Genomic DNA, 9,590 nt, shown 5'->3' with positions numbered 1-9,590 from the left:
AAGCGCTATAACTTTAAATTTTAAAATGACAATGTACTAAAGTGCAGCGCAGGGGATGAATGTGAAAATGTCCAGAACTTGAGGGAGGTTTCGGTTACAATTCCCACCCCTATAAAGACCCCAGCCAAAGCCGTGCCCTCCCGTGCGAGGCCGAGCCAACCATGCTGTGTCGAACGACGGCGCCGCCGCTCTCTTCCTTCGTCTTCTCCAAGCGAATCGCTTCACTCCACGGCGGCGCCGCCACCTCCTACTCCTCCTCCTCTTCCGCGGCGGCGGCGGCTGCGGCGGCGGCGGAGCCCGCGAGGGGCGGCGACACGAAGAGGAGCTCGTGGGCGCGCCGCGCGGTGCCCGTCGCCTTGCTCGGCCTCACCGGTGCCGTCGCCCTCAGCGCCGTGAACGATCTCGCCCTCTTCCTCAGCTGTAGCAGGTGATCACCCCCACCCCACCCCTCCCTCTCTCTCTCTCTCTCTCCCCGTCAATTGGGTTTCGGTTTGATCCGAGATTTATGGCTAATTGTGATGAAAAGATTGGAAAGTTCGAAATTCCCAAGTGGTTTTTTGGTTTAATCGGAGATTTTATGGGTAATTGAGGTGAAAGGTTCGATCACGGTGAGTAGGTTTGGAATAACTTTGTGAATTAGGCTAGAAATAGCAACTAGTTTTGTACTGTAGAACCGCAATTGGTTTTGTCCAATTGGATATATTTAATCGGAGATTTATGGGTATTTGTGATTGAAAAGATTCGATCTTGGTCCGTATGTTTGGAAAGAACTTGCTTGTGAGTTAGGGCATAAAAGTCGCAATTTTTTTTTTCCAACTAGATTTTGATTGGTAGTTTAGAATAATTTTTGTGAATTAGAGTGGACACAGCAACTAAATTTCATTTTGTATCAATTGATGGGGCTTATAACAGTTAAAACTGTATCTTTCTTATTGCAGCATGTGGTAATTAATCTTTATTTCTTTCTTTTAGGGTTTATCTCTCTCTTTTCCAATTGGATCTTTGCTTTAAGTGGATATTTATGCGCAATTGTGATTAAAGGGTAGGATACATATGAGTCCATAGTGAGACCCATAAATCAGTTTGAATAAAGTCACGAAAAGAATTCATAATTCACTTTAAACAAAGTAATAATACCTTAAAATGGAGAAATAAAATTTTGTGGTTCTTTGGCAATTGGCATTGAGATTTTATTTTCTTTTTCCGGGTAGTAAATTGGCATTGAGAACTACTATATATCAAAAAGGAGTTTCAAATCTCAAATATATTTGAGAATGTCATTGCACAGCAAACATGGGTTTTAAGAATTAGACTTTGTTTTCCTTTTTCTTTACCTCAATTTGAGCAAACCAATCATTCCAAGTAGCGTGTATCTGAGCCTACTAAAGATTTCAAATGCAGCTTGTGAAGCAAATTTTCCTCTAGTATGCGATATGTGATGGAAAATACTTTAGGTTCCTATTGTGAAGATTTTTTTTGCTTTTAGGGTTACTAACAATTTTACTGCCTGAAGTGTGACTGAGGTATCAATTTCATCCTTAAGAGTTTCAACAATTTAGTCCTTGAAGTTTAACTCTGATTTCAGTTTCATGCACAGAAATTCAATTTGATCTCTTAGGTTGACGCAGATTTTATTCATCCTTGAAGTTTGACCAGATTTCAATCCTGTTCTTAGATGTTTCAACTTCCACAAAGAAAAACCTAAAGATAGTGTTAATGTGTTATCTTTTTCAGATGGCAGCCTAATGTTTATTATTGCACAGAACAAACTTCAATTACTAAATTGTTATGGTTGAAAATATGAGACAAAATTTAAATAGAGTTCGAACTTCAACATTTGAAGTTGTAACAGACCCATTTTTGTTTCTATATTGTTAATTTTGTAAATGAACTGGTTTCAGCCAGGCAATAGAAAAGGCGAGTCAGAATCAGCAAATAGTACAAGCTATTGGCGACCCGATCGTAAGAGGTCCCTGGTATAATGCTTCTCTAGCTGTAAATCCTAGGAGTCATTCCATTTCTTGCACGTTTCCCGTGTCTGGCCCACAAGGAACTGGAATTTTCAAATTGAAGGCAGTTCGATCTGGAGGTTTGTCCATATTACTATATGACTGTTTGACTTATCAGTTCATCCATACACAAATTAATTGTACCGATATTTGTCTTCCTTGAAATCATATATTTAGGCATTACTATATGGCTTCATTTTCGTTAAAATTGCATTCAGGTTAGGTAACATGAGATTGATTCTCTGTTATTTGGATCTATTTGACAAATTGACATCTCATATTAGGTCGAAACTTGTTGGCGAAAACATATGGACACCCCCAGTACTGGTTTTTGAACTTCAGCTTCTTTTTTTTTTTGAAAAAAAAAAAGAAAAACCTTAAGATCGTATTGCTTGATTGTAGAAAAGTGTGCCAGAACTTGTAGTAGATTCCTTAAACTCGAAACTACATACTATTTAAATTAATTTTCTACATTGATCCTGACCTTTTATGCACATCTATAAAACAGATGACACTTGGTTCTCATTTTTACAACACCGCCAATGGGATATACTGCTAATGGATGCTATCCTTGATGTACCTTCAAATGATGGGAATCACCAAATGCTTAAAGTAACTGTCGCTGATAGTTCAACGCCTCCACCTCCGCCTCCGGTCGATTGCAAGGAATGCACGGCTCTAGCTTGTAAGAGGTGATCATATATTTTGGCTTTTTGATTAGGAAAACGTCGTAGTGTAACGGGATTTTTGCACTCTTTCTGCAAGGATTTAGTACCAGTAATAAAGAGTACTCCAAAGTGAAGGACAACGGGTATTTTCAATTCCTTTTATTGACAGAAGAGAAAGTTAACAAATGGATGAGGCAACTTTGCCCGTTTAGCTTGAGGATAAAATTTCAATTATCAGGTGAATAGCAATAGAATCAGATTGAGCTCTGCTGCTCTCGTTGGAAAGTAATAAACTGCTTTTACCTCTATCTAACATTTATTTTTCATTTTTCTTGCTCATCTTGCAAACTATAATTGCTGTTTTCTGTGTAACAAAACTTGATCAAATGTAGGGGGTTGGATGAGTACAGTCAAACATTGTTATAAATTGAATTTAGAAGAATAAAAACTTGAGGTGTGGTAAGTGATTATGTTATTTATCTTTGTTGTTGGTTGCATTTTGATAAATTGAAATTTTAGTCCTGTTATTCGTTTGCAAGATGTTAGGCTAACATCTTTGTTTTGGAACTAGTTCTTTTTCTTTTTTTGCCCCCTTTGATACAGTGCTCAGTTATGTTGCATTTCCTGTCACAGTGACAAAACTTGATGATCATGTGGACTCTGAAGATTCTATGGGATTTTAAATCATATTTCTAAATTGTTTTGTGGCATTTTAACTAGTGGAGATTTGTCTCTAAGAGAGACATGATGAGAGAGAATGTTATTGATGCACTAAACAATAAGGGTAGACGTCTAACAGTTTATTCATTCTAAGAGAAAACATGCTGATTATAATTATAACAAGAGAGAGAGAGGTTGTAGCCATTTTTATGAAGCCATGCCGATATAAATTTGAACCCGTAGCGAAAGCTCCCATGAGAATGATCTGGAACAAATCAAAATTCTATTTAATTTTGGAATGTTCTTTGCTGATCTCCTTTGACCATCCAAAAAATGATAACAAAATAAAACACGGGGGAACAATTTTGAATGCAAAACCATGAGAAGAACATACCAAGGAATATGTACATTTTAATGGGATCACATTAGGTGTACATGCAAAAGATCTCATCTTTTTCTTACATAGGCAAAAATAAAGAAAAATTCTACTTCCAGCCTATTGTTTAGATGCTACCCACAATTCTTTAGGATCATGTTCTGGAGAAGATATGAAGCTTTATTGCGGACCTAAAGAACGAAAAGGAGAGTTTAAAGAGTGGAAACAAGAAAAAAGATACAGTTAATTTGATGGAAAAAGAAAATGAGATCATTTTCACACCTTTGACGCGTACGATCGCAAGTCCGTGCTAGTAATTTGGGTCGAGCAATTTCGAAGATACTTACTCCACAAGTCAATAATTAGAGATTTTTCTTCAAATGGATGATCAAACAGTAGCAGATTCTCCACTAAGACCAAGTAGATGTATAGCTTGAAGAAATTGCAATCCTTGTTCTTAACATTCACTAACTTGAGCATTTCCAAAGCTTCTTTAGCATTAGTTACCTAAAAAGGGAGATGAGTATCACTTAGCATAGCTTGTATTGTAAACACTATAAACTACGCAGCATCCACCAAGAAGTTTGTACACCAGAAGAGAATAAATGTGGTTTGAAGTAAACCCTAAAATTGCAAAGAGAACAAGCAAATTCACATTAGGGAAGGATAAAAACAGACCTTCCTATCAAAGCTTATCCTAAGCATTTGAAGGGCCAATTGACTTCTTAGATGCTTATTGCGATTATCAAGCCCGGAAATGCATTCGACTATTCGTAAGCAATTAAGGTCCTTTGGAACTCTGCAGTTAATAGTAGAACGACAATTTATATCAGTCAATCAGTGAAAAAACCAAATGAAGGTTGGGGCAGAAAATTATTACAGCAGGTTTTAGGGTCTATTCTAGTGAAGGGTTTGCTATTGAAGAAATTATGAGGAGCTGCTGCAGTTATGCAACGAAAAAAGTAGGTGGATCCTCCAGACTGCTACTATGCCTTGCATATTATATAAGACTAATCTAAGCAGCCACCTAACAAGACAAGCAAAAATTTTACAACAAAGACTACAGAATCAACTTCAATTCAAAACTAGCTGCTACTATGATTTCTATTCAAGTTCTATAGCTAAATAGTAACCTCACGGCAGTTAAACTACCCAAGTTTGATCCCAATTTCAATTACACTGTCCAAGATTCAAGTATACTAATTTGGCCTCCAAAGTTTTCCCTGCGTAACAATTTAAGTCCTTATGAAAATTGAACTCAAAACGTAATATTGACGTAGACTTTTTTCCAATGATAGATTAACATAACGTTTAATAATTAGCATGAGACACTTCACTTGTTATGTTTGAAACTCTTGAGGGCGTAAATTTAAAAATCATCATCAAACTTCAGAACTTAATTTGTACCCATCTCACATAAATTTATCTAGTTGTGTATTCAACTCGTGAAGGACAATGAGCACTCATACCTGATTCTACACACCATAAGATATTCTGAATTTCAATAGATAAACAAAGCTCAGTAACTCTGAAGTAAATATTGTTTCAATTGTTACCTGTGAGCAATAGATTCTGCAACTTTCACACAGCTCTCATCCCATTGGCTGTCGCTAAAGGAACCGATAATTGATTGCAAGCATTCGCTCAATATAGATGTAATGCCTACAAGCTTCCGGTCCAGAAACAGGCAAATAACTATGATGAGAAAATCCTCTGCTTCAGAAGTACTAAATATAGTCCGGCCATTTCTATCGTACAAACAATATTCACAAATTAGTCAAATTAACAGATATAGCATTGAATAACCTAACAATACCACAACGTTTTCGTCACTTAAAAGATGGTATTTACCGCATGTGTAGTCAAAATTATATAGATTACAAACACATCAACTTGTTCTCCGGAATTACCTGAGTTGAAAACATGCAGATAAAACTCTTATCCATGAAAGAATGTTTGCGGGTGGCCCGTCACATTCAGAATCTGGATATGTCAAGCAGAAGAGCATAACACATTAATCAACTAGCAAATGTTGAATAATAACAAAAAAGCATCCAAATAATTGAGGCCTAGACAAAGGGGAAAAAAAGACAAAAAGGAAAAGCTAGGTGAAAGAGAGAAATAGACAATCAAGATTGGATAACCTCGAAATTGACTAACCTGCAGAGGAAGCTTCAGAAGTTGAAGAGCAATTACTAGTGGTATCAAATAGATAACCATAGTTTAATAGAGCATCCTTTAGCGCGGAATAGTTAGGATACCATCCAAGTCTTACCAATGGCTGATTAGCCTGCAGATGAAAAGGAAACTTAAATAGAACATGGAAATAAACAGGATACAAAAATAAAATAGGACTTTTTACATATATATGTTGAGAATTCATCTAATTACATACATACCCCTGCAAAACCAAGACTTACATTTATACCCTGTAAAGTGCAGTTTCTCACAAAATATGCTTATAAATTGGTTTTGCAGTATAAGCTCCTTCGAGGGGCATTTGCAAGTACAAGGGCATATATAGGTAATATTTTTCTTAGTTTTTGAAGGGCCAAATTTTCACATTTTCCAAGGGTATATATGTAATAGATAGTTTGCAAGGGCATGCACGCTAAGTATCTCAATTAAATAATATACCTCATCTCTGGATTGAAGAATGCAACACCAAAAATCACATGCAGAAACCTGCAACTCCTCATTCAAAGAGTATAACACTGATAGCCAAAAAACGATAAGAATACGAAATAATAATGTAATCTCAACAAACAGAGAAAATGTCGAAAAGTTAACAAATAGAATGGCTGACTTGTGTGAAATGACCAACGCGCAATAGATTCTTCGACAAGACCGCTTCTGAAGGCTAATTTTGAAAGCCATCCATTCATCAACAAGCCTTTCAGAAAGGTCTCTCCTACACCAGCATGATTGGAATTAAAGTAGTTAAAGAAAATTCACATTCAAAACTTTTGCTCAATTTTAAAAGAAGGATAAAAAATGACATCATTACAGATCAAAGGATGGCTAGGTAACTACCAGAAAATCATATTGTATTTACAGAAAGCGATTTGGCGCTTTCTAACAGAGAGAATAGTCTCATTACTCATCTAAATGTGAATGAGCACGAAAATAAAGGATTGTTGGGTCCTTGAGAAAACAAACAACGATTACAGAAGATAAGAACAATCACACAGATGAAAGGAGAAAAAGGAAATATAGAGGGCATACCTCAGGAAACACATTAGATTTCAATAAAAGCCACTTAATACACATAAAAAGCAAATATCACGCTATCATTTGCATAACCTAACATGAAGCAAAAATACCAATCACAAGAGCATGCAAAAGGATGCATACATATATATATATATACAAGGCAGGGAGGCCTCCAAAATTCTAACCAACAAAGCAATGAAAAAACCTAAAAAAAAAAAATAAATCCCTAAAAGCATTATAGATTAGGCTACTAGTGTTATTTCGTACCTTGTTCAGCATTCACACCCAAAATTTGAGCGAGACTATTTTCAGTAAAAGACTGTAAAAGTTGACAATTTTCAAGCCCTGTACGCCCCAATGATGTTGGAGATTTCTGTAACACATCACAGTAAATAACCAATCAGTTGCAAAATAAGCTGAAAATAACAATAATAATAAAGCAAACATCATTAGAGAATTAGAACATTAATTTTAGGGTCATACACACCTGTAATCCAAAAACTTTCTGACCCCATTCCGGAACTTCATCTTCAGAACCTATCTCATTCACCTACAGGCATACAGAGAGCATAACAAATTGTGCAGAAACTAATAGATTAACTCAACGAGAAAATAAGTTTTAATGTACTCGCTTGTTTCTCGCAATCGTCAACAAACTTGCAGAAAGTGATCTCGTTTTCTTGTGTCTTTTTATCATCTTCATCTGAATTATAGCCTTTGGGTGCATTTGATCGCGCAGGGTTACAACCCATAAGTTTATTTTTCTCCTTGTAAACTTCAGAAAGAAGATCATCCAAACCAATAGCCTTTCTCCTGTACAAGATAAAAGAAAAAAAAAATTATGAAATACTAATACGAAACCAGCCCTGCTGAACACTATATACACAATTTTGGGCATTTTTTTTACCACCAATGGGATACCAAATATTGCCAAAAATTTTAAAATCCTTTATTCTTATCACTATTTTGCTTCAACATACATCGGCATTTTTAACAAAGTAGCTATAGTTTGAAAGTTTAGATTTTTTCTTTTTTCCAAGCCCATTCCATCTGAAATCTCTTTAAAACCACATACAAATTGTGTTGCTCCTAACCTATATCAAAATTTAAACTATCAATAGATTAGAACTTATTTTTCCAAATTAAATCCAAAAACCCTGTATAAAATGTGGGTAACACTCGAATCCATCTTTTCTTTTTCCTTTTTTTTTTTTTTGATGAGAAACTCAAATCCGTCTCATAACTTTGAAATTTAGAAACAAAGGGGAGGCAAAAAGAAGCCAAAAAAGATGAAAATTTTACCAAATGGCAACCCTTTATAGCCCCAAACATAAAACGAAGGCACCACTCAAGTCGATCTAAAAATCCAAAAACTTAATCAATTAAACGTTCTTTTCGCAAACAAAAAAGAGGCGAAAAAGATGAATTCTTTACCGAATAGCAACCCTCTAAAACCCTAAATAAAACGCGGGCACCCTTCAAATCACTCTCAAAATCCAAAAAAAACTAATCAATTAAGCGTTATTTTCGCAAATAAATTCCATCCGATGATACTACTCCGAGGGATTAAACACGAAAGGGGGCCAGAGAAAAAGAAGGGGATTAGGGTTTCAAACCTCTTGGAGGCGACGCGAGGGGTGGCGTTGAGGAGCGCATCCTCCTCCTCGAAGTCGAGGGGGTCATCGTCGTCGTCGTCGGCCACGGCCGATCGCCTCTTCATCTTCGTCGTCGTCCTCCTCCTCCTCCTCTTCGATTCGCCCTAAAAATCCTCTCGCGAACGCGCCTAGGGTTTTAGGTTGAGAGAGAGAGACGAAGCTAAGACGAGCCCCTTTCGGGAGAAGCGCGCCAAAACCACCCCCAGGAAAATAAATTATTTTCCATTTGCTTAATTTAAATTTAAATAAAACGAATCAAAAAATGAAATGGTGAATTAGAATTTTGAAAAATAAGAAACCACATCATTTCTAAAATTTTTGACTATATACTATACTGGTATGGACTCAAATTTGTCAAATTTTTAACTTAAGCTGGTCTGATAAGTTATATTTGTTGCAAACAACAAATTTAAACTTTGTAAATATGAAGAAATGACAACTAAGAGGTCATAAATTTGACCTATCTTATCCCATCAAGAGTGCGGATGTTTAGAAAAGACTAACAAATTTAGATATCGAACACCGAAAGCAATTGAAAGCGTACGATCTGTAAGTGTCAGCCCCAATTTCGTGTATGATATGGAAGTGCAACTTCGTCTGCGATATCCTATCGCAGTGAAGACAAGATCAAGCCTACAGCCAAAATAGTGCCACCTCCTCTTCTGATCTCGACAAAACAAACACGCCCGAAATTCTAATTTCCGAATTAAACCATCTTATTTGTCATCCACGATGTAAACACACGAATCTCAAAGCCACATGAATGACAGATGGGATGGTCTGACGTTAGCAACCGTCCGCACTTTTTTTTCTTTTTTTTTTTTGTGGTAATTGCCAAATTGCCAATACTAGTTGGCCTCGACAAAGCCACTTGTATATGGAAGTACGCTTACACTATTAATTAGAAGTCGGTCGGCAACGATTTACGGTGATGTCATACATTTGCTTTGATCCAATGTATCAAGAACCGTTCCTCACTAGTACAATTGACGAAAAGCTTGATGATTGC

The 9,590-nt window shown here is 36.5% G+C and overlaps 2 protein-coding genes across 3 annotated transcripts; one reads left to right on the top strand and one right to left on the bottom strand.

The window, feature by feature from the left end:
• Window positions 68-3,575, top strand: LOC109715247. Its single transcript, XM_020240171.1, has 4 exons — window positions 68-427; window positions 1,902-2,089; window positions 2,518-2,694; window positions 3,311-3,575. Exons 1-4 carry the CDS (start codon window positions 162-164, stop codon window positions 3,358-3,360), a joined length of 681 nt encoding a protein of 226 aa, XP_020095760.1. The 5' UTR covers window positions 68-161; the 3' UTR covers window positions 3,361-3,575.
• LOC109715246 lies at window positions 3,680-9,111 on the bottom strand. Of its 2 annotated transcripts, none has more exons than XM_020240170.1 (12): window positions 8,543-9,111; window positions 7,555-7,739; window positions 7,414-7,476; window positions 7,194-7,299; window positions 6,520-6,624; window positions 6,351-6,427; window positions 5,874-6,003; window positions 5,624-5,696; window positions 5,270-5,461; window positions 4,392-4,512; window positions 3,996-4,220; window positions 3,680-3,904 (listed from the first exon to the last, which is right to left on the bottom strand). In XM_020240170.1, exons 1-12 carry the CDS (start codon window positions 8,607-8,609, stop codon window positions 3,848-3,850), a joined length of 1,401 nt encoding a protein of 466 aa, XP_020095759.1. In that variant the 5' UTR covers window positions 8,610-9,111; the 3' UTR covers window positions 3,680-3,847. The 2 variants fall into 2 exon arrangements, with proteins under 2 accessions (XP_020095759.1, XP_020095758.1); XM_020240169.1 differs by having other exon boundaries at window positions 7,559-7,739; window positions 8,543-9,110.

Source organism: Ananas comosus, linkage group 9 (genome assembly GCF_001540865.1).
Source record: "Ananas comosus cultivar F153 linkage group 9, ASM154086v1, whole genome shotgun sequence".
In the NCBI taxonomy this organism is placed as follows: domain Eukaryota; kingdom Viridiplantae; phylum Streptophyta; class Magnoliopsida; order Poales; family Bromeliaceae; genus Ananas; species Ananas comosus.
This window is presented reverse-complemented; position numbering and strand designations above follow the sequence as displayed.